At 43.3% G+C, this 25,626-nt stretch overlaps 1 protein-coding gene across 1 annotated transcript in view; it reads left to right on the plus strand.

The window, feature by feature from the left end:
• ZNF423 (zinc finger protein 423) overlaps positions 1-25,626 on the plus strand; it is a 182,744-nt gene that overhangs the window by 136,623 nt on the left and 20,495 nt on the right. The window contains exons 5-6 of the mRNA XM_075715720.1: positions 4,857-4,988; positions 6,587-6,702. Of these exons, the coding sequence (XP_075571835.1) occupies positions 4,857-4,988; positions 6,587-6,702 (248 nt within the window). The remainder of the gene's footprint in view (positions 1-4,856; positions 4,989-6,586; positions 6,703-25,626) is intronic.

Raw genomic sequence — 25,626 nt, forward strand, 5'->3', positions numbered from 1 at the left:
TCGTCTTCATCCGATGTAAGCATCTGCAAATTTGCCATCCCCTCGTAGCAGTCACGTTGTGTTCCCAGACCTTGGTTTTACCTCCATTGTTGGATTGCTTTTAATGAAAACCAGTGGTGAAGTGGTGCCAGCCAGGCGAGGGGTCGAAGTGGTTCTCCGCAGGCTTTGTTTTGGAGGGGAGTGTCCATCACTGTCATCCGACCCTGGTCCCAGCCCCTTGCTCCTTCACAGCCACATGGAAGAAATTACTGGGGAATCTCCTGCTTTTCTTATGTTATAAATTTTTCCCTTTGCTTACTTATTTACTGGGAAATGAATTGCATAAACAGAATAGTTCCATGCAGTTTTCATTTTATTTCCCTGTGTTCATTGCAATTTCTATTCATTTCTATTATAATTAGAGCACATAGCCCATTTAATTCTACCAGATTTATGATATAATGGACAGGGGAAGGTTCTCTGTGAACACAGTATATTAATGCTTTGTTACACTGAATTGCAGTATTTCAAAGTTCATTAAAAGTGTGGTTAACTCATAGATGTGTGCATCTGAGGCCAGGAAAGATATTCCCCTTTATTGCCTTAATTTGCTGCAGCGGAGTAGAAATATACTGGTCTGGGAAGCTATAGTATGGGATGTACATGTTGTTGTCAGGAGCGAGCATCAGATTGTCTTACACGATCTCTCAAACTAGGACTATTGCGGTTATTCCATGAGGGAAAATTTTGCTTTATTAAATCAAGTTGAAGAGAGAAGTTTTAACTAACGGTAAAGACAATGCCATCTTGATTTTTATTGTTCAAATCTCCTATTTGTTATTGGTGTGATAATGTGTCGGCACGCGACAGTGTTAATGCGTACTTTTATATTGCCATTAATATAGTTATAATTAGAAATGCAGCGGATACAGTACATGGGTTTAATACAGCATTATTAATTATACTGCATCCTCGCCAGGAGGCTGCTAGTGTCGGTTCTCTTGGAGGCTTAGAGACTCATTGTAATATGTATTAAATGCACATTGCTGCAGCAGAAATAGCTTTATGGAGAAGCACATTCCCACTCTAAAATGGGCAGAATGACAGTGTAAGTGCTACTAAGCACCCTGTCAACATATTTAAAACTATCCTGCAAACGCATCCGAACTTGGGAACAGTGAGCGACGTACTTTGCCACTGCAGTTCAGCTGGGTCTGCGCAACCCACTAATCCTCGCTAACAGGCAGTAAATTACGTACCTCCAAATTTATACAAATGCCTGCCTTTGACATCAGTGGGCACCACCCAGGTTTCACCTTCAGGATTCAGATAATCAGCTCTCATTCCTACCGGCTTCCCTCAAGACCAGTATGGAAATAAGTATGTGTCTGCCAGGGATCAAATGCTTTTGGAGACAAAAGTAGGTACTGAAAACATTACAGGATACTATCATCTCCCCATGATACTTTTACACAAAGCGCTCTGTTCCTCTTTTGGCCTGACATAGTTTCAGCCTGACAGAATCCAGCAGGCCTGCTTGTTTTAAACAAGAGCACATCCTATTATTTTTCTGAGAAATGAAGTGTAAAATTAATGCTTATTATTTTGAGCTCAGGAAAAAAAAAAAAGGCAAGAAACCCAAGATTCTCGTTTGCTGTGCGTTGCTCGTTTAGTCCTGTAATCAACTCAACCCCGCACAGATACACTTACGGAGAAATGGGAGAAGATCTAGCACAGCAAGCTGTAAAAATCTGCATTTTATTTTACAAATGAGAGGGGCTGCATAATTCACTTAAGTTATGTAGGTCTCTCATAGATGCTTGTCATGTTTAAAAAAAAAAAGGGGGGGGGGGAATAAAAATGAGGGAAAAGATTATATGTTTTCTGTCGCTAACATCCAGCGCCACACATTTGACGGGAGTGTTGGCTGTCGCACCGCATTGTCAAAAAGCCGCCTTGCATGTACCTATATGATCTTATATAATTCAAGGAAGTTATTCTCCAAAGGTGACTGAGTATCCCTATACATGCGCCGTGTTTCTGTGTAAAATAATATGCTGTAAAATGCCATAGAGGAGAGAGTGATTATAGCAGCAATTCTATCTATATCTTTGGGCATTTTCATATTTTGAATACACAGGCATGAAAAGAGAAACGTTTGTCATGCTAACCATGGTACTTTTTTCCCCCTTTTTTCTTCCTGGATGGTTTTATAGACACAAGAAATACATAATGGACTCCTGTGGGAGTGGAATAAAAACCCCCACCGGTGAGGAGAAGGCCTTATAATTCAGAAGTGGATTTGCAAATCAAAAGGTCTTGCCTCGAGTGGGATAAATTTCCAGATCTGCAGGAACCCATTATGTTTTATTATTTTTCATTCGAGTTTTAGTTTGTTTGTTATGGGTTTAACTATTTAAAATACTGCAGGGATCAGCCAAGAAAATACACAATCTCTGTTACCTAATTAAACATACCAAGCTTGTAAGAATATACTTCAATTAAAATGCTGAGCATTGTTGGTTTTTTTAAGTTTTACTGAAATTATAGGTATTTAGGCTGCAAAAGATGCAGTCGTCTAATCAGCAGTATGTGTCTGTCCATATTTATGAACACATATGCTCACACAGGACCATAGGCTGTACATGAATCAATGTTTTCCAAATACCCAGTATGTGGAGGGTAGAAAATTAATGTCAAACATGATTTCTCTGATTTACTCGTAGAAGGAATTCATTGCATTCCCCCAGTACCTGCTTTGTCCTCTCCAGGTTTATTGCAGCATTCGGTTGCTGTACACAGCTGTGTGGCTGGGCATGCTCAGGATGCTCGGCGCAATGCGCGTATCCCTTCCCCATCTTTCCTCCCCACCGGAGCAGGTTGCAAAGATCGCACAAAGCCAAAACTTTTCAGGCAAGAGTCCGATGGGAGAAGCCAGCCTTATGCTATGGCAAGGGGAGAGGGTCAGGTTTTGAAACCCATCCGTCACAGAGAGCCATGTGCCCATCTGTGGTGGTTGCCCAAATGTAGAATTGCAAACCTCATTGTTTCCTAGAAATATCCCAGTCCCCAGTTATGGCTGCCCAGGGAATTCGTGGAGCTGCTGCTGTGGAGCCACCAGCCCTTTCATCTTCCTGTGCCTGACTCTTTCCTCCCTTTCCTTTCCTCTTTTTGCCTCCTTCCCAACCCACCTGTTTCCTTCTCCCCATCCCGCCTCCCCCTTCCCCGCCGCAGCTCTGGTGCCAGCGCCCTGCTCTCGCCCTGCGTGCCACGGCTGCTGTGCAGGGCAGAGCACCCATCACCACACGGCTTTTCAGAGCCCACCCGGCCTCCAGGCGGCACAGGCAGCTCACCGCCGGCATGTGCTGCTGCAACAAGGCGCTGCATGGAGTTGGTTTTTTTTTTAAAAAAAATATTGTTATTTTTCACACCGCGTGGAGGGCCTTTCAAGGCCTGCGTACTCTGGGAATTGCCTCCAGCTGTAAACGTGCCAAGGCGCAAATGTGTGAGAGCTACCACGGCCTGCGCCCAGAGCCCCGCACAGAGCCCCGCCGCTTGCCTGCCCCGGCACCTAACTCCCCCCCTTGTAAAAGGGCTTTGGGATACTGAGAGTACCAAAGGCCTTATAGAAAACAATAACTTCCCTCTCTTTAGCCCTTTTAAAGATGTAAAAACTTAATTTAAAGCAATTGTAAGTAAAGACCATGCTTCTGAAGGCTCACATTAGTTGTAAGATCCAAATGCATTTGGCAAGAGATTAGTTCATAGTATAATGTAGTCATTTCTTAGGTATCTTGGAACTAAAAATTGAAGTCGGTGAGACTTGAAGATATAAAAACAGTTGAATGTACTTCAAAAGACAGAATTTCTTCAGTTTTTAAAATATGTTTTCATGAGAAGTGCACACGTGCTGCCACAATGAAGGAAAGACACATTTTCAGGAACTATTTACAAGAATAATCAGCAAATTTTTTTTAATTTTAGGTGTTTTCTGATTTATATAAACTGTACATTATGTTGTCTAAATTTCTACCACTCCCTCCTTCACTTCAAGAAAACTAAAGGATTGTTTCATTTTATGTGTGGAAATTGCTTTAATATGGCTTCAGTACCTCAAAAAAAGGCCCAACTGCACCCAAGCCCACAAATGTCCATAAATAGAGAAATGCATCATCTTACAAAAGTGGTAGGCTTGAAACAATAGTAAAAATAATAATTATTTCCCTATGAGTTCAGCTAGAACATAGGGGCATTTAAAATGAGCCCTGTGTATTCAATGCTTAAGATATATGACATGGAACTTACACTTTGAAATGACATTTAAATACCTTCAATGGTCTCTTCAGCTTGGAAAAAGCCAAGAGATAGAAAATTAAGGCTGACACTTCCCTGGGCTCCTGCTATTCTCCAATAGTTTCTTCCTCTCCTGTACATTTGCAGTGTAAGGTGAAGACGGCATTTCAGCCCACTTTCAATGTTGTTGGTTGACTTCACACTGTTAAATTCATTTTAAATGCTGCTTGACTATTTAATAATCTATACCCAGAGCAGGGATGCTCTCCCTTTGTGGGAGGATGCAAGGTGGAGCGGCGTGGTGTTGTAATGAGCCTGAGAGCTGGCGCGTGGGTTCCCGGCGGGTTGATCGCTGCGCTGCTTTCATTGCAGCAAAATCAACGCCCCTAAATGTGACTGGGGGCTGTACACCTGAACACCTCACGCGAGCGGCTCGGCCTGCTGTTCTGATGAGGCTGGAGCCGCGGCAATGTCTATGGGTCCTTGAAGTCGTGCGCGCCAGCGCAGGCGTTGCTCGCCGACTGCTGCATCCCAGACGCTAATCTGCTGTGTCACTAACAAGTTGTATCATTTGAACCTTGCAGAGGAAGGCATCAATCATGAGTGCAAGCTGTGTAACCAGATGTTTGACTCTCCGGCAAAGCTCCTGTGTCACCTGATTGAGCACAGCTTTGAGGGGATGGGAGGCACATTCAAATGCCCTGTTTGTTTCACAGGTAAGACAGGGAAGCCAAGACAAGCCTCAGCGTGCATGGCTTGATCCAGAAATGACACTCGGGGGATTTGTAAAATACTGTATTCCTTTCCTTGGGAAAAAGAAATACTGTGCTTGGAAACGTTCAAAATATCATCTGTCTGAAACTGGGGCTCGCTCTGAAGAGCAGCACTGTGGCGTTTGACATCGAGCAGCACTGTTGCGTGTGGCAGGCTGTGCATCGCCCCCCACAATTGGAAGCCTTTTAAATTGTAGCTTGAGGCTCGAAGGTGTGATACATTTCCAAGTGCAGGACTTACAAGGTATGAACCTGCTCTTGCAAGCCCTTATTCACCTGAGCAAGAACCCTTTAAATGCCAGGTAGCCTGGTCCACTTACAGTGGTGAGGCTCACATGAGTAAAGGTTTGAGAAGAACAGATTTTGTAACTGTATAGTTTTGCCAGCTGCTCTCTCAGAGGTTTTTTTTTAGGGCCAGTTTGCTTGTGGTGGCACATTTCTAACTTCTGTCTGAGGGCCTGCTAGGTATTCCTTCTCTGCACTTCATTTTAAGCTGTCTCATCAGTGCAAATGATCTTGGCTGATCTTGCTTAAAGGATCTGCAGGATGCATGTTAAAGGCTGCCTTTTATATGCTCCTCAAAACAGTAGTTAACATCTACGTTTCCAAACTGCTTGAGAGATGAAGGTCGCATACGTGTGACTGTGGACCTGTTGTCAGCAAAGGGGCACGGCAGCACCTGCAATTCCTTTAACTTCGGTGGGAGTCAGGCGAGCCCATGCTCCTAAGGGTTTAGCCCACAATTTGAGAACCTGCTTTTTGTGTGAGCTTGGAGTTCATTTACCCTTTCCTGAAATGTGCTGTAAAATAACTCTTTGAGTGCATGTGTTTAATTCTGCTGAAGAAGCTATTTTCACATACTGATGATCATTCATACAAAATGAGACTAAAATTAAATGAGATATATTTTTAACCAGCTAAAGCCTGGGGTTCAAAATGTTTCACTTCCAAATTTCACTTGATAAACTCAGAATAATTGTCAATTCAAAGTCATAATGCAGATGCTCTGATATTTGTGATGTTAAATCATAATCTTTCTTTTATATTGGATGGACAACCCATTTAAAAGGTCTAAAAATTGTGACAAGGCTGCCCTTTCAGATTCACGTGTCTGCCAGAAATGCTGTTCTGGGCCACGTGTCTTCCAGACCAGCCATCAAGGCTTCTCTGGCCCAGTTGTCCTGCATTAAAAATGCATCCGATGCACCTGCCGTGGGCCCAGGGCTCCCTGCAGGAGCGGTGACGTCCTCTCTTTGGTGTGATGATTGAGTTCTTCCAGTTACCCGTGGACAGTGTTAGCTTTATGTGAAATATCAAAAATCCATACAGGGTTTAGACTCCGTTAGAAGTAAGCTGACTGTCAGCCTGGAGACTCTAAATTGACTACTTGTAAGGAAATTCTGCTGAAGTGAGTGTATTGGCACTTCTCTGGGAGATATCCTTGGACTTTTCAGAGTCTTTGCAATTGTAAAAGTGTAGTTCAAGACAAGATGCCTTCCTTACATGGAGCGATTTTAACTAATCGTACTATGTTGTTTCAGTTTTTGTACAGGCAAACAAACTGCAGCAGCACATCTTTGCAGTCCACGGGCAGGAAGATAAAATTTATGACTGTTCCCAGTGCCCACAGAAGTTCTTCTTTCAAACAGAGCTTCAGGTATGTTTACAACAGGAGTAAAAGCGAAGCTAAAGCTGTTGATTTCTCTGTGCAACCGTCACCCTTGTGCAGCATTTAGAAAAGGTGCATAACCTCAGTATAGTCTCTTCTGCCCTTAAACAGTCTCTCAGTCTCCTCCTGCCTCCCTGGGTGCTATCAGGAGACAGGGGTCTCTGAACATGGCTGGAATAAATAAATAAGACAAGACAGATATCATGATTCTTTATATGAGTATTTCTCTTGATAGTAGCATTGCTACATCCTGACATGTCTACGTCAAACACCTTGTAAATAATTTCTTTTTCTCTATTAATAATTTAGGCACTGATTAACATAAAAAGACTAAGCAAATGGTAGGCTGCCCCCTCCCCTTCCTCACTGTTAAGGCAGAAGTAAAGGAATTTTCCCTACCAAGTACGAGAGCAAAGCATGGGTGCAGCTCAACATGGTGCTTAATTAGAGGCTCCACCAAGGCACTAGCATGTTAATAAGCTGCAGGTTCTGCAAACCAGGTGTTACATGCCAGTTTCCCTGGCGGCACTGGGGGCCACAGACATTTTAGCTCCCGCAAAGCCAGTGCTTGGCCTGCACCCGTTCCTGGGTGCAGCAAGCCTTTTGGAGGGGCCCGACCCTGACCTAGGCATGCTGCTGCAGCTCCTCTTGGGGCCCTGACCCCGGGGTCCACCTTGGAGCCATGCTAGTGAGGCTGGGGTTTAAATCGCGCTGATACCTTTGGTGCTAAGCCCACGTAGATGCTGCAGGCTCCATGGTGCATGTGCCTGATACCTCGCAGGGAACGGACCACTGGAGCTTGCCCTTCCAAAGAGCTTGCAGGGAGGTGCCCGCCCTGGCCGCCTTGCTCAGGCATATCTTACCTGTGTAGTATGGCCACCAAAATACTGCTAATGTCCCCTGGCAAACGCGGTCTTTTTATAGAATGGTACCGTATGCCTCATTTAAATCTATTAGCTTTATAAACCATGATTTCCTTAAACTTTGGAGGGTTTTTATTTAGCTTGCTGAATTCCCAAGCTGCTGCCTCTTGTGTCGTGCTGTCATGCTGTGGAAGGATGGTTGATCTTTTCACTTTGTTGATTTTTTTTTTTTTTTCTCCCAGGGGAATCTCCTCTTTCCCTTGTTCTAGCAACCTGATTTGCATAAGTGTACAAAAGTTTTAACTATACCTTGTTAATATTTTAATAAAGTCAGCAGATTTTGGGTTTCTGTGTTCTCGCTATGAAGGTTTTATGAAGGCAACAGTGGCTTTGCGAAGCTGGCTCGGATTTTTCCTCCCATTTTTCCTTTAAAGTGGTGTTTGGTCAAAATGCCAGCACAATTAAAATGGGTGCACTGGCTTCCTAGGTCACTGCATTAACCTTTAAAATCAGATGGTCAACTAAAGAGAACCTTGTTAAATTATAGTCTTAACAGCGGCCCGTTTTTTGCAATTAACAGTTTTAATTATGTAGTCTTTCAATTCTGAAGTGTTGTGCATTGCAAAATTGCTGCAAATAGCAGCTTTAATCAGATAAATTATGATTGTAATTTTCCAGTTTTTATGCAGGATTTGTGTGCATTTAAAATTTCTGTGCTTGTAATAATTACACGAGTAGTTTTGAATGGTGTTGGCTGAATGAAAATTCAATACTTAGCTGCACAGTTTTAGTCTTTTTTTCAGCAGTGATTCAGAAATGTATGTTTACTTGATGCCAGGGATTTTACTAATTCAAATACCTGAGCCAAAGAGGACACAAAATGTATGAATAAATGAGTTAGAAATGCTCAGGACTTTTGAACCAGTCTGCCTTGGCACAATTATCTCACCAGTTTCTGATGTGTAAGCTGCCTGCTCTAAACTTCTCAACTGTTGGTTATTTTTTTGTTGAGTAATGAAGATTTAGTATTATATTAGTGAACGAGTTGTTCAGCTGCTGGTTAGGGTTAAATCTGCATAAACCTTCCAGTCTCTTAACTGTGTAATTGTTCTTATGTGAGCAAATCACCATCCATCAAGGGGTTCTGCTTGATGAATTTGACTTTTCAGTTCAGATCTTGCTTTCCTACTGGTGTAATATAACGTGTCAAAATCTGAACCTATGCTTTGTTTTACTTCTTTGTATTCCTAAGTGAAACCACTGAAAATACTTTTTAAAAAATTGAGTATTCAACTATTTCAAGAAGAAATTCAGAGTCGGGTGCTTACAGAAAAGCAAGAAAAACAAGGAGGGTGGGGAAAATGGCAGGCAGTGCAGGGAAAAGGTAACTTTTAGAGATGTCACGGAGTGGCATGAATTAGTCATGCTGATTTATGAACATTTCTTTAAACAGTTAGGGTAAACATCAACTAAGCCCAGATGGGCACATGTGTGCCATGTGACGAGAAACGTTGCCACTGTAAATGTACTTTTAGGGCTTGATGCAAATACTGCTTTTGCAGTATCTGGAAGCAATCAAACCCTCTTTTCACTTCTGAACTGGTAGTTGTATTTTAATATAAGTTTATGCTTTGAAATTTACACCATCTGATGGAGCCGTAAAACCAAGGCTTACAAAAGGTCCGAGGAACTGAGCTCATTTTATAAATGGTGGAAATTTGGGTGTGAATCTCGAGCGATGAGTCAGTGAGGTTACCTTGATCATATTGCTAGAAGAAAAGAAAACAGACTGTTATTTAACTGCTTACATTATCTCATTGGAAATAAGGAAAGAAAACATGGTTATGTTAAGTATGAAACACAAAGGAAACGGTATGCATGATAACCCCACGTACCCTTAGGGCAGAAGAGGAAAGGCTGGCAGCTCCGTGTTTTTCACATCCTCAGTTTTAAGACTGACAGCTACAAATACAATGAAAATCTCCTGGAAAAAAGTAAATTTATAGCTAATGTATAGAATACCAAGGCTATGGCATGTCATTTCCCCTACTGAAACATGCTTACTGAAACAAGGGCTGTAGGGTTGGGGTGTTCCTCACGCGTAGGGCAGAAGGGACCCTTTCAAACAGAGCCCCATCTCTAGGACCTGTGTCCGGAGCTGCTGGCGTGCCCGCTTCTCACAGGCAGCTGGAGCCACAGTGGCACCCAGGGCACGCAGATGTGGGAGGTGAGCTACCTCTTTGACAACTGGAATTTTGGTCTTTACTAGTTAAAACCTAGGAGGGAGCCCTGCCAATACTGAAGATGGGTCAGAAATTATGACGCATAATGGGTGCTGGGAGTTATATTTGTGGTGTTATTCACAGCTGGGAAATGCACCTCCTCAATTGCTTGCATTGAGAATTACATTAAGCAAATTGCGACTGAGCAGTGATTTTCAGAGGAAACCTAAGGAAGATTTTCATAGGTACTCTTGCCACACTGCTTTTTCCAAGGAGCCATCACATAACCAGTGAAGTATTTGTATTTAAAGGATTAATTCCTGCTGCTTGCTTGTGTACCGTTAATCATACCGTTCCCTCCTAAATGATTACAATTGAAGAAAACTAAGGCAAGGGATATAATAAACAATGCGCAAATAATCCAGGTACCAAGGGAGCAGGGTACCTGCCAGGTCTTTCCTAGCACAGGTGTTCAGGTGTTTTATTGCCTGCTATGAATAAAGGGCTTTCTTTCCTGTTCAGATTTGGAGATATGTCAAACCACTAAATTAAGGGAGATTCACCGGAGGAATTTGCTGTCATTTTAAGTGCCCAGTTTCTTTAAACGTACACATATCGAAAGGAGAGTGGCTACTATGGCTCATTGGCTAACACTGTGGTCTGTCTCCCTCCTCATTTCATTTTATGTGAAAAGCTGGCAATTTTCATATATCCATAAACAGACATGAGCTGCTGCACAGAAATTGCACTCATTATATTAATAATGATTTACCATGAACGTCCTCCAGGGGCTTGATTTGGTCCACATCAAAGTCCTTGGGATTCTTTCCGCTGATTACAGCAGATCAAGCCCTAAGCAGGTTTTCTTTTTTTAAGTCTGCTTTTAATGTCAGCTTGACATTAGATGTGTCTTCTATAGAGGGCTGCATCCTGCCCAGGCGAGCGGGGCACCGCAGCAAGCCACACGTAGTCTGATGTGGCCCGATGGGGGACGTTAAGATGCTGCTCTGTACCTGTGGTGGCTTCCCTGGGAGTGGGGCAATGCAGAGCAACGTCTCCAAGTGCTCATGCCAGTGGTCCTTGGGGCCATTTGGGTGCAACAGTGTCCCCTGAAGCACGTGGGGAGAACAGGAGCCTCTTGGCTTGTATGTGACCCCCTAGCCAGTCTGCGGGGCTACATCTAAGGGCTCAGTTTACCACCAATGGTCAGAGCACTGAAGAAAGACTTAAGCAATTTTGGGTCTGTACCAAGCTATTCAAAATCTTTTAGTGGTTAATGTCTCCAGCTCCTACTTGAAAAATGGGCTTTACCTACTTCCTGGGGCTACAAGAAAGCTTACTTAAATAGGAGTAAAATTTTTCTTCCAAACAGCCCTATGTACTTGCAACACTCTGAAATATCTCAGTGCTTCTGGGCTCCAGTGTCCATACAATCAGTGAGAGAAAAGCAAATCTATGGTATTTTGATGAAGTTGCAGAAAATATTTTTCCCTGGGGGGAGTGTGTGGATGGCAGGACAAATGGGACCTGAAATGTGGCTCTGTCTGAAGGCAGTACTTTCGCTTAATGTAACTTTTGCTGTATTTCAGAACTTATGTGTGACTTAGATGTTAAACACCAGGAGCTTCTTGGTGCAAAAAAACCACAAGCTCTTTCTAAGTTTCATATGAAGCACACACAAAACTATGTGTAGAATTAATTTTCTGCAAGTAAAATCTATTTTTTCTTTTGAACAGAATGTATATCTTTGCATTTTGGTTGTTGATAGGCTCTTAAGAGTCTGTTATTTCTTTCCTCTTTTTTTTTTTTCTTTTTTTTATGTTAGTCCTCCTTTAAAATCCTGAAAATTACCTAGTCAGTTATCCTAGCAGATTTGGCTAGTGTTTCTTAAAAAATGTTGCTATGGTGCTTTGAGTATTGTTAAATTTTAATTATTAGTAGTTACAAAGCTAATAAATTACAAGAATACCAAAATCTATTCCAGCCATATTGCTGGATTTCATTCAGACGCAGTCACATAATTATAACTAACAATAATTAAAAATTAAAAGTGCTGTAGGCACATACCCATCATGTTGAGTCTGTCTGCCTGAACGTTCTTTATGGACTGCAAAACCACAAGTTTTATCCCTGATCTGCTGTCACAGTAGGGAAGAGTTTTACCTGTTAGGTTTCTGGTTTTCAATACATATGTTCAAATTCAGTGGAGGGGGAATATATGGCTGTTTAAAAATCTCAGGTTAGGAACAGGCTTTCATAAGGACCAAAGCTAAGAAACGCCATCACAGAGTATGAGAGGCTGTCACTGGTTTCTGCAGCAGCTGCGGTTGAGGTTCTGTGTGGGTGATGCTGGAGGTTTCCTGGGCCTGACATCCACAGAGGTTAATGCTATGTGTAAGAGCAAGGACTGTTCATGCTTATGCACCTCTGTGTGATCTGTTGGCACCTTCTTCGCTGGCATAAAATGAGGTGGTGTTTTCTGCGTCTGGGGCTGGGGATGCTGCTGGAACAGCCATGTAATCCAGACCTCATGGCCTCTTCGTGTGGCCAATTCTGTTGAAACAGAGGATGGTGCAGAAATCTTGAATTGCCTTGTGTTTGACGTCGTGACAAGGTGCAGCAGTTTTTCATTTGGAAAGATGATTGCTGCATCTTTATCATCCCTGAGGTCTCTTCAGTGAGACGCAGAAAGATCTCTCAAGTCTGCAAAGACTCACTTGAGATGAAGCTTGGAAATGTCTGATACTGGAGTAGCATGTCCTGTAACAAAAACCCTTCTTCATTTCTTACACCATTAACGCCGTTCTGTGGCTGGCCCTGGCTAACAAAGTATACGCAACTTCACATTAACATGTGGAGAAAACCCAGCAGCGATGCAGAGCAGGGGGAAAAAAAGAAGGGAGCCAGGTGAAAGGCATCATTTCAGTCATTAATGCACTTAAGCGCACCCAAGTGTCAACATGTGTGATCAAGTGTAAGGAGGCATGTCGTTCCAATGTGGCAGCGCTGGCACACAGAAGGGGCTTCCTACAGCAGAGATGGCACTTGGATCCGGTGCTCAGGCTGCCCAGCTAAACCCGTTGTTGCCTGTCATCTATGCCCTAGGGCAAGGGTCCAACCAACTTTTGCGTAGGCACCATGCCATCCCAACAGATGGGCAGGAGTGTAAGCCGCCAAGAGACAATGTATATGCATCAATTGTGTTTACTGAGAGCACAGTTCCTGGCTGGAAGTGTCCAAATGTCTATTTATTCTGAGATAAGATGCCTTTAGTTAATGGATATGGAAAAGCAGCCTAGCTTTGAACTAATTACTTTATATACATTACAAAACACAATGCAGATACACAAATGTAAGATGTGCTGATTATGGGGAGCCCAGTTAAAGGCCTGTCATGACACACAGAGTCCCTCCTAAAACCGACTCGAAGTGCCAAGGTACTACTTGCTTCTAAGTACCAGAGACCAAATTTTGTAGGAGCTGCGCATAACTATACAAATTGCTGGCACAATCTGTAAGATGTGCAAAGAGCCAACCTTTTACACTTGCAGGTTTTCCTTTGCGCACACATGTCTAAGCTCACCTCCCGTCTTAGTGGCAGAAACCATTTCTACTTGCGTGTCTAAATGAGGGTGATAACGTTAATCCAAACCAAAGCTACGCCAGCTTACACATCTCACTGAAGAGGTTTGTTTTCTATGTGACAGAAAGAGGGAAAAAATCATATAATATGCTTTTACATTTGACAACATTGTTGCCCACCAAAGAGAGTAATTTATGGAAGCATCAAGAGAGGAGGCCATATGCACAGATTAAAGGGTGTTTCCTTCCCCTGCTTGTTAGGTTTATTTGGTTAAGACTTAGTGTTCTTGAAAGATGTGCTTTAAGGACCTTTCTGAATATATAATTTGGTACTCATAAAGATCCAAGCATACTATGCGTAAATAAATACAGCAGGAACGTTTCACTTCCAGATATATTAGCGCATTCCCATCTTCTTGGAAGCAGAGCACACAGGCTGTGTTAAACATCCATCCTTGACCAAAAGGAGGAAGCACAGGAGAAGAAATGAGAAAGGGATTTTCTTTCGGAAAGGCCAGATTGCACTCTCTGGTCTGGCAATAACAATTACTAATGACATTTAGAGAGAAATTAAGGATGAGAAATGCAAGTTGGCATTTCAGCAGTGCCAGTCAGTAACATTGCATCAGAGCTCACAGGAGAGATGAGAAAAAATTTAGGAATGGAAAATTAATTTTGTTATGTCAACAATTAACAAATACCTTTTATTCATTCTTTACCACACTATCACAAATTACCACTGTGATAGTATTTAGCAGCTCTTCAGGTGAATGAAATAGCACTTTGAATCCTTATTTCTGGAGTCAAACGCACACGTCTGTGTTTTGCTCTGTTTTGCTGAACAATGAATGATAGAAAGAGGTTCAAACTGACCAGGGAGGGTGCAAATGAGCTCTTGAATGTGTGGTAGCAAGAATATTTTGTGTGGCTTCTCTCTGCAGATCTCTGTTTTTTATAACCGTGAATGAATTAAGCTTACCAACACTTTTTCTTAGGTTGTTTTTTCCTGTTTTACAAATTTGGAAAGGCAGAGGTTGAACAATATACCCAGATCCATGCAGGAAAATTTTGGAGGAGCCAGATGTAAAGCCCTTGAAGCATCAGAGCTTTTATTCAGAAGTCCTTCATATCTTCACAAGGTGAAATTCCTGTCCCCATAGAAAGGTGGTAAGAAGCCCCTTTTCCTGCTGCTCTACATAGAGCCGCAGAGCAAAGGGGCTGTAAGCTGTAGGTCTGCAAGCGGGGCCATCGGCACAGCTGGCTGTGCAGGGATGCAGATCCAGGGCAGGAGATCCAGACACCACTGCTTGGCCCTACCAGGCTTGGTAGCACATGCCTTTCTAAGCAGGACATAGTCCTTAAACTAGAAACAGAACATTCTTGTAATATGTAGGCAAATATTTTTTTGTGTGTGTGTGTTGTTTTCTCTCCAAAAAGTCTTGTCACAACTTTTCTTTGCTGCTGGGAAGAGATCTCTAATACAGCCCCTTTGACTTACTTCTGCTGTAGTAGCTGTGTAGTAGCTGCTGTGGAACGTGGTTTGGGGTCTGAGCACGGATTAGCTCCACTTCCTCCTGTAAGTGTCGCTAGCATACAAAGGAACTGACTTCAGTTTTCACAGGAAGAGGGATGCTGCACTGGAAAGGGCAGAGCATAAGCATTATTTAAGGAAATAGTGGAGCTTGATCAGCCTCTGTTTTAAAGAGCTCATCGAGGGTGGTGGACAGCATCCTTTTAAAAGTTCAGTCTCTTCATTTGCTTGCTGCTAGAGCAAAATGGGGATGCTTGTCCAGACATAACAGTATATGCCTGAGTGTTTTCACAAGAAATGTCTAGATCATTAAATATAATAGGTCTCAGCTGCAGTTTTGATCACTGAAGCATGCACACAATTCATCACAGCAAATTAGGTACGTCTTTGTAACTTATCTTTCTGCAATTTGCTGGCACTTTTAGAGAGCTGAAACTTATATTGTATGTGCTGTAGAAGCCATTTCAGATAAAATATTCTGTGTTTATTGTTGGAGAACAAGGATTCACTAATAACAGAAACATGGAGCAGTGTATGTTTCTGCTCCTGCATCTTGCAGAACCAGCAGTAGTACCAGCAGAGATCCCCAGCCACATTCATTATTTATATATTTTAGTGAATTTCTTGTCTGCAGTAAAAGAGATATAAGCTTCAACATCAGACTGTTTGTGCCAAATTCTATCCTACAGCCGGTTCAGAAAACCTGAGGCAGTCAAGGTTCTCAATCATTACACAGCCCATTTATCTGATTGGAGTTTTGTCCTCTCTGCCTTGCTGAAATGTTGCTTGTTCTTTAAAAGCTTAGTTTGATCTTTGGAAAGAAAAGGTATTTGCTATTTTAATTTTTTTTCTTTTTTTTTTTAAGAGAGAACCCAAACCTACTTAAATGGAAATTGGCATTCAAAAGCAGCACAGTTATTGAAAAGCATTTACTGTATTACTAGAAGAGAACAGACGCTAGTGGGCTCGAAAATTACGTTTCAGTGGATTCATCAGTTTCAGTCACTAGTTAGTCTGTGAACAGATGGATATATTTGTAACAGTTAACATGAATTTATACCCTGGATTTTTACATTTGCCTTAAGAGCACTGCTATCTTAGCTGCTGACTGGAACTGTTTGGAGATGTATTTTATTTGTTTTATTTTTCTGAAAGAGAATATGGTTATTTCTAATTGCAGAGATTTCTTACATCATAGAAAGCACCTTGGTTTTCAGAAAAGTGAATGATATATAGCTACTGTGTAAGGAAAATGTTGTAAAAGAATCCCCTAGTATGGCTGCTGCAGAAAAAATAAACATCTCAGCCTAAACCTAGATAAACCCCCATGGAATGAGAAAATAATTTTCAATAACCAGGTATTTTTAACTGTGTGTCTGAAGGTAGCAATCACAGTCGCCTGCATTTGCATCTAGGGTTTGCCACAGTCTAATTGCTTGTCTCTTTTTTCCCCTTGAAATTTAAGGCTACTGGTTAACAGAGCAATGCATTAAGCACTCCATCTCCAAAATAGAAAGAAATACTGCCCTAGCCTCTACCATGTGGCATCTTTAGGTTTCGGGGATTTCGTTTAAATCTGAAATTTATGTCCAGGAGAAATAAATTATTAGATTGTAAAAGCAGCTGGGGAGGGAGTAAATATAGTCTCTTTTGTCCTCTATATCATTTCCCCAGGAAGATAATAAATGTATGGCAAGCGTCTTGTGTTTCCTCAGTCGTACAAATGTGTATGTGTTGTATTTCAGACGTGAAGCCTAAATTCCAGACAGGAAATCCTGGAGTGATACTGTACTGCTGTTGCCTACTGCTGAGGTGCTGGCGGAGCCCCCATCACTTTTACTGTTAGAAGGAATTTGAAAAATAGTTTCATGCAGAAATTTAAAAGGCCTTATGTATACTTCTGATTTGCTGAGTAAGAGATTTAGGGTGTAATCCTAGGGTTTATCTCAACGGCCAGTGAAAGGCAGCGGGAGCAGCAGTTCTAGCCCTGGCTGCTGGAGCGAGCTGAGGACGGGGGTCCTGCCCTGCGGCCCTACCCTGAGGGCCCGTTTTCCCAGGGTGATTTCAAAGAGCATGAGAGAGAGACTCCTGCTAACTCTGCACTGCCTTACCTGTTCTCATTGCTCTGTGAGGTCAGATACATGGAGCAAGCATGGTGAGTTGTCAGGAGAAAATGGGGCCTGATAAGAACAAAAGGAGAAGGAATAGTTAGAAAGTCAGTCAGTAACTTTCCTTTCTGTAGCTGGGCTTGTGTATAGGGCTGTCATTGCCTGCATCTCCGTGCTTTTGTCGGGAAGGTTGTCGGTATTTTCAGCTCAGCCTACTTTTCAGGGACCTGAAAGCAGCCCTGGAGCAGCCTTGCTGGTCGCTCTTTCTGAAGTTGCTTTCAGCAAAGTATATTCAGTCATATACTAATGATTGTGTAATTAATACTCTGCTTTAACATTGTATTTTGAGAGTAGTTTTATATCTCCCTTTGACCAGAGGGGAAAAGAAGAAAGGTAAAATAATTTAGAATACAGCTTGTTTCCAGGCTGTGCCTTTTTTGCAGTTTCTGCTTACATTAAACGAAAACGGGATGGGAATGTTTGATGCACGGGCTGGGCGTGCACATGCAGTGACCCAACTTGTGCAGTAAATGCTAATGGACGGATTGTTAGCGCTCTCTTCTTTCTTCACGGTTCACGTTAATAGAATAACTTGCAATACACTAAACTGTGCATCCTTAATGAGGTGATGGGGCTTTGTTGGAAAAATCTAGATACTAGAGGTAAGACTGTATATGCTGATGGGATCAGTGTAGAGACAGCTCATAGCTTTGTATCAGGTCAGCTTGGGTTCAGCGAGGCTCCGTCACCCCAACTCCACGTGAGCCAGCCCAGATTTGGCAGCAGCCATCCCGAGCTTATCAACTCAGCCGTGCTTGAGCTCATTCTCTGCAGACCGTCTCGTGTGTCTTCTGTGCCATGTCCTGGGCAGGCAGCTTGGGCACCCCCAGGTCACCTCTGTGCAGAGCATGTCTGCAGAACCAAATTGCTCCGGCTCTGCACCACACAGAAACAGCCACAGCACTGCCCGTGCTGCGCCAGCCTTGGGGGAGAGCCCTGCCCGACCAGTGAGCCTCCTCATTTGCTTCTGTTGCACAGTTAAACCTGAATAAATTGCCATGGGCATTGAGTTTTGACTGCGTATAGCGTATCTGTCATCGGTGCATTACATTACTGTCTCCAAAAGGAGCAGAGAGGAGGCTTAGAACATATTTACTTCTGAAAAATTCGTCCTCCTTTGGGGCCGACACATGCTCTTAGTCTTTGCATGAAATCACGATTGTTTAAAATGTAGCATCTTGCTGTTTAGAAGTCAGATTTTCCTAAGGCCAGTGACACTGTTGTAATGAGGTAGCACGGGTTGGAAAATCACGGTTTTTAACAGTTACAGTTGTTTCACACACAGCACGGCGACGTTGCCTAGCTATTTTGTATTGTGATGTCTTGGAGGAGATGGCTCATGTTGGTGATATTTTGGCCCCTCTTTTACTTATGGGAACAAATCCTGCTTGGTTCTTTCACACTACTAGCTCCTGTGGGGTTAATTCCTCAAGGCAGTGGGCAGTGGGCTGAGCACAATCCTCTCTGCAGATTTCTGATCTGCTGGTGGCATGTACACTAATGGGGAGGCATGTGAAGTACTTCTATAAACTGCGGCCTTGCTATTTTATAGCAGAGCGACTTGCATTGGGGGATTTTTATGCCCCTTTTGAAATTAGAAACCAGCAATAACAGCCATTACGTCCAAGGCAACAGGTCACTGACCAGCCATTTTGTCAGCCTGGGCGCCACGTGACAGGAATATTTACCTGCATCTAAGAAAAATGTATCCATAACACAAGGCAATGCAATTTGTCAGATCAGTATTCCATTAGAGGGAATTTTACTTTAGTTGCTGCTTTTTAAAAGAATTACCGATAAAAGGACTGTGATATGCTGTAGCCTAGCTGTGGGTAGGCATGGCTCACATGATGTCCGGCTGCCTGCACTTGCTTATTTGGTCCGAGGAACTTGGTTCAGCTGCAGCTCCCATCATTCAGTGGAGGATGTTGCCTAAGTGAAGAGCGTGAGATGTGCCCCCATTAATGTTTGCATTAAAATTCACAGTTAAGGCTGAGACTGTTTTATGCCTGGTCCTTAACACCAGGAATACCTAACTGGTGCAGGAAAAAAAGCTACAAAAAAATCAGATGGTGTTCAGTGACCCTTGCTATACTGAAGAACAGCAGGGCAAGTTAAGGAGCCAGTTGTAGGTTCAACTTTGAGTTTCCTGGCTTTTGTTGGGTTATATTCCCATGGAAACGGTCACTCAAATGGAGCTTTGTCTATGCATTTTGATTGGTGACTGCTAAAGGTACCATGTAAAGCATTTCCCTTTTGCCTGAAGTATTTTTTGAGAAAGAGAGTGTGAGAGGATGCTGTCCCGGTCCTAGAATAAAGACCAAATCAGGAAATTATTTTGTGTTTATAGAAGAGTCGCAAAGAGTCCCATAATGATGATGCCGGCCCTCACAGAAATGAACAATTAACTGGCTTCTGCAATGTGATTTACCTTAGATCAAGGAGGGATTAACAAGATGTGCTTCAATTAAATCAACAAATCATGTTTTTGAGAGGAATACCTAAGAAGGATTCCTGGAAAATGGTTTTCCTCGTGCAAATGATTTTGAAACACATTGCTTCCCTGAGTAGGACCCATACGTAGATAAAAACAGGTCAGCACTGGGGTGTGCATTGCAGTCTTTGGTGTAGCACAGGCAAAGGGATGTACCTGTGGGCAGTAGATGTTTTCTCCAATTAGTGTGTGGCTTAGACTTCAAAACAGACTGGAAGTGAGGTGTTTGCATTCATTAGGACAGCTTTGGAGGGTTACTTTGAAGTCGGGCAAAGGGCATGTGCGCTGCTGCACGCCAAGTGGGTGACCACGTCTGTGGGGGTGGCCGTGGCCCCGAGCCCTGGGGTGCCTGCAGGACCAGCTCCCCAGAAAAACCCAGGCTGACCAAGCCAAGGTTAAAGCACCAAGAGCTGCCAGCAGAGTGGCGTGCTGGGATCCTGCAAGCCCTTTTCTGCTCTCAGGATCAGCAGCAGCTCTGGGATCTAGTCAGGGAGAAGCGGTGGGGCTGAGGGAGGAGTGGAGGAATTCTAAAAATATTCCGGTTTTATGCACTTCTGACAACAGTAATTAAATTTGTACCTCTCCCTTTACATTTAGGAAACATAAGGTTCTTCCCTCAGCTTATTTTGATCTTGCACATGGCATACTGTAGACTACAAGTCACAAGGACGATGATAAATTTGCATTTCTGAGTGAAATTCTCAGGAGCGTGCAGTCCCTCAGGACAGGTATTATTAGCTCCCTGGTTTCATTGGGTGCCTCAGTGAATCATGGTGTGTTTACGGCTAGTTTCTCTAACAGAAGACTCCAGTTATCTCTTAGTAATGTATTCTCCTGTGTTTTTTATTTCCAAAGTGCCGTGGTAAGGAGATTTTCCCAAAGGCTTCAGTTTGCTTTTGTGCTTCAGCATTTTACCCAGTGTTTTTGGAAGAAGCGTATAGACTTTTTGGTGAGGCATTTAATTGAATATGAGAGGCTATGCCAGGCTTAGGTTCGCATTTGGAGTTCACTTGTAATAGGCTCACCTTGGTTTATTCTGAGTTTTTAGAGAAGAATAGAAAGAGATGGCAGGTCTACAAGACTGATGATGCAGAATTATTAGTCTCAAGTGGAAAGGGGAAAGCATGTTAGGTGAGTTGTCAAAGTCTGATTAGGACTAAACAACCTGAATTAGAAGAGAAATTAAATTCATAAATCATCTAAAAAATCCTTAGCTGGTGTGAGAAAAGGCTGGTGCTGGGAAAAATAACTCTAAGAAATGCATTTGCATTAAAAGGTAATTTTTCAAACCCGGAATAACACAGAAATGCCTATCAAAATTCAAGAATACATTAAAATTAACAGAAGCGGTGTAAGTGTAGAGACGAAACTGAGCCAGTATATTGTTGGGACGCTGCAGCATGGCAGCAGAGAGCGCGCAGCCCCCGGGTGCAGAACAAAGGCAGGCGGCGGGGCGGGGAGTGCTTCTGGCTCTGCCTGGCTTTTACAGACCAACGCCTGGGCAGTTGCATTTCAACATAGAAACGTGCCAGCCACAGAAAAAGATTAAAAAAAAAAAAAAAAGCAGACAGCATTTAGTCGGTCACGTCCAGAGTGGCTTTTTTTCCCCGTAAATATTTTACAAGTTCTGAATCTTCCCATTGACTCCAGCCGAAGTGCCAGGTCCCGGTCACCGGAGGAGCCAGGCAGGTTCCCCGGGGTGGCTCGGGCTGTCCCCCAGGTGAGCGGGCGCTGAGGGGGCTGCTCAACCTCCCCAGCGGGTACGGAAATCCCAGGGGTGCCAGGGCCAGCTCTGTCCTGGCACAGACAAATATTTCTGTGTCCCAGTACCAGTGGAAGGTGCATTTGGCCCCAGAGTAATCAAGTATGTGCAAGCATCAGAGTAACTCAGATGCAGATGTTTTCATTGGAAACAGGCAACTTCGCTTTTCAGCTGACACGAAACCTCCAGGCGTATTTTCTTAGACACTGGAAGTGATTTTTATTTTTTTTCTTGGTTCAATAACTTGTAAAGGACAGGTTCCTAACTGCATTTGTTGAAGTGCCATCTCAAAGCGTGCTTACGTGGGGACTGACTGACGCATGGCAAGTTATCAGATGCTCAGAGATGAAGGAAGCAGTAACACAGGCAGCTGTTTCCTTTCACAAAGGATGTGCCACCTTTCGTTTACCTCTACCTCCATTTCAAGGGATTCTTCGAATAAAGAAGGGACATGTGAACCTGTCTTGCCTGACATTTTTTTTTATTGAGTACCATGATAACTTGGAGTTCACTTGTTAGAAGCGTTTTATGTAGTGGGTGAAATACCAGGGGAAAAGAAAGAAGTAATACTGTATTTCCTGAAAAACTAGGATCTAAAACTATAAATGTCACTGGGTAGGAGTTACCCGAAACAACTGGAAGGGGAATTAACACCTGGTTTTATGGGAAACATTGGTTACCACTATCAGTTTTAATGAAGTGTATTAACTAAATTGTGTTCTGAGTATTCATTCAGCCTTGTTTATGGCACACTCTTGAGTACATTTACTGTTTGTCAGAAGTGCAAACTAGTGAACATATGAGGCTTTAAGACAGGCCATCTGTTAGTCTTAGACCCTTGGATAATTGTCAAACAGTTCTAAAAATAAGCACATACAAACTGCAAGGGGGTGCAAAGGTGATTTTTCTTTAGAGTCTGATAGCAAAGGGAAAGTAGCAACCAGAAATTAAAAATAAAAATAAATAGGTTTATCCTGTATAGCAAGCTTGCTCTCCTTTTCTTCCTTGCTCTCTCTCCCTTTGCCCCACCCCCACCCCCCCTTCAGTGTGTTTTTTCTTTTTTTTTTTTTAATTTAGGTTTTTTCTTCTTGCTCTTTTGGGTCATGGCATCCCTTCAATGCCTCTCCAGTTTAGGATTAGAGCAGCATCAATTTAAGGCTCACAGCTTTCTGTAGAGAGCATAATCTCCAATGGCTAAAGCAAGGGTCGTTTTGTGTCCTCTGCCTAACGTAATCCCTGTATAAAGTCAAGGCATAAAGATTATCATCTTTATGGATTGCTGTTAGAGGGAAATAGTACCTGTGCACATACGTGTTTGTGTGTTTATGGATATATAATGAGGAAAAATGGCTGAGAGATTTTTGGACCAGTTTGAATTCAAAAGATGCAAAACATTGTTTGAAAAAAGAATGCTGCAGATGGTATTTCGTAAATATTTAGACACTCTAACTTCTGTTTGTAGCAATTTGGAGGTTTTGTTTTGTCTTTTTTTATATATACGCTCAAATGTGAGACTTGAACCTTTGCTTCAAGTCAACACCTGAATCTGAGGTTCAGTTTTTGTCTGGCAAGCTGCATGTGTTGACAGTCAATGGAGGGATCGCTTCTCTTGTTCCCCCAGCCCCACTCTGTAAGGGGCAAAGGAGAATGAGGAGGGAGGGGTACAGTCCTGAGGGGTCCCCAGCCAAGACCCCGATCCCTGGGCTTGGAGCCGGACGGTGCCCGAAGGGGTGGCAGAAACCTGGACAGGGAGGTGGGAAGAGGTAGGGAGAGAAACTACCTGAGCTCTTGCCTGGGTCTGGTGGACCCCCTGCACGTTGGGAAAAATACAGGGATTAATAGGAATTACCTTCCGTGTTGCAAGATCAGGCAGCTGCGTTCATGCATCACCCCTGGGATTGGTGTTTCCAGTCTAGGGTTGGTGTTTCCAGTCCGGGTGGTTTTGCAGGGCCACAGCAACCCCGGCATCCCCAGGCACCTAGCCGTGGGGGCAGCCGGGGAGGCATGGGCTGAGCAGCCGGCTCTGGAGGAGCGATGTGCGGGCAGTGGGTACTGGGTGCCTCCGCTCCCGGACACCTGGCGCGCTCATGCGCACGGGCCACCCAATGGCTAATCGCCAGCTAGGTTTCCTGTTGGCTGTTTGTCGCGTGAATCTATTATCTCCATAATTCCTATTGAAATGATTTGAGGAATGGTTTCTGTTCATTTTAATGGGATTTGGAAGGGGAGAGAGAGGCTTTATAACCTTTCATCAGAGTCCCAATCTCTACGTAACACTGCGGAAGGCTTCTGAATTTCACTGGAGGGTGGTGGGCATCACCAGGCTTCTTGTGCCATTTCTTAACGCCTGAATAACATACGGTCTTTTAGGTGTATATGCTCACGCACATAGACCGTATACCTCTAAACGGCTGGTACAAAGTATCTAAATACATAACAGATGCACAATGGCACTATAGACTGGATGTATTATGGCCCCAAACCATTATCACACCCCTCGCAGTTGCATTTTATTTTTTTCACCTGCTCCTGTGTAGTACACCTGTGACTTGTTGGCAGTGAATGTCGTTGCAGTGTGGGAGACTCCCAGCTTGACTGCCTGGCTTGGAGCTTTGCTCCATCATGTGCTGCTTTTTTGTGTGGGTTTTTTTCTCTCGGTCTTTATATAGCTTGTAAGAGTTCTTTGAACTGCTGTAAGTGATCATCTTTCAAGCCTGATGCTTTCCTTCTTGACACAGTGCTCTGAAAATGGAGATTGTCATGCCAGTGTTTTCATAACAATGCATGTAGAAAAACAGAGAAATATTCATTGTAGGTGTCCTGCACAAATGGCTTGATCCATATCCAGAGGGCAGGCAGGGGGTGTCCCCAGGGAAGATCTGGAGAGCAGTCAGTATCTACACAGACAATAATCAACCATTCTTTGAAATCTTTTTATTTCCTGCAAAACCCGTCGCCCAGTTCCTTGGTCGCAGACACTTCCGCAAATGGTTCATTTGGGGATTGTGCAGCCAGCAGAAAATCCCACTTAAACACTGTGACAGCCCTGAGGCTCAGGGTAGTTGCATTTTTCCCACTGACGTGGCTAACGCAATTGCTATCCATTTTGCATGTTTATTAAGAAAAGAAAAGAAGGAATTTTCCAGCCTTGTCCTGTAAACAGGCTGTGACTTACTTGATCTTGACAGGTGACTTAGTGCTGCTGTAGAGTTTTCCAGCTGCAATAATGTCTCAGAATGATGTATTCAGTGGGGTATCAGCTGTGAGCCATGCGTAAACCAGGGGGCCTAACAGGAGCTGTGAAGAACCATTTTTACTGTTCAGCTTCCAAATTACGTCCTGCCTCCTGCCAGCCCCCAAATGCATACGTGTATGGATGGCCTTGTGAGCAGGTAGGCATGTGCAGGCACACACACAAGCATGCCTGGAGAGGCTTCATTTTTGTGGCTGCTCTATTTTCCTTTGGAAATCACCATTAAGATTATTTTTTAACTATAACTTCTGGAGTTGAAAAATGATGCCCGAGCTGTTTCCTGCCAACCCACCCTGCTGCAGGAAAGGTGGGTGAAGTTTCCTAAGGCTGCTTGGGTAGAAGCATTCCCATCGTATCACACGTTTCAAAATGCTCACTCCCTTCTGGCCTTTATGGTTTCATTCCACCGCCTGGAATAGCCCAGCGTAGCATCAGCTTGAAAGCTGTTTCTGCTAAGGCACAGGGCATTCTCAATGCCAGGAGTTACTTATTTTTCAATTGCTCTGAAAGTCTGGTCAGCCAGGGGAATTTTCTGTCTGTGGGCACACACAGAGGTGCCTAATAAAGTTATTTGATAAAGCATGGGTCAAATACGCAAAAAACCACATGTGTGAGAGAAGAGATGTAAGCACTGAACGTCTCAGATGCTTTCTGACATCTGCAAAGCACAATTCCAATAAGCTGCACATGCACAGGGCAGAGGGAGTAGAAGCAAGAAGGTAAGACATGGCAGTTGCTAGTAATAGGAGACAGGTTGCCAGACTTTTTTTGGAAAGCATGTTTCTGTGGCCTGAAATACATTTTAATAGGTGAGAAACCTACATTGGTTGCAGAAGATACAGACAGGCTTTCGTGGGTCTTCTGAATACCCACCAACGGTAGTTATGCACTATTTGCACGTGTAGAAACCCGGTGGTCTGTTGTTCACCAGCACTTGGATGTGCAGGACTTCAGCATTTGTGCACATGGCTTGTGCACGATCTGCTCTCTGAAAGGCGGGGGGCGGATTTGGTGCACACAGGCTGTCGTGTCCGTAG

Source organism: Pelecanus crispus, chromosome 8 (assembly GCF_030463565.1).
Source record: "Pelecanus crispus isolate bPelCri1 chromosome 8, bPelCri1.pri, whole genome shotgun sequence".
NCBI classification, from domain to species: Eukaryota; Metazoa; Chordata; class Aves; order Pelecaniformes; family Pelecanidae; genus Pelecanus; species Pelecanus crispus.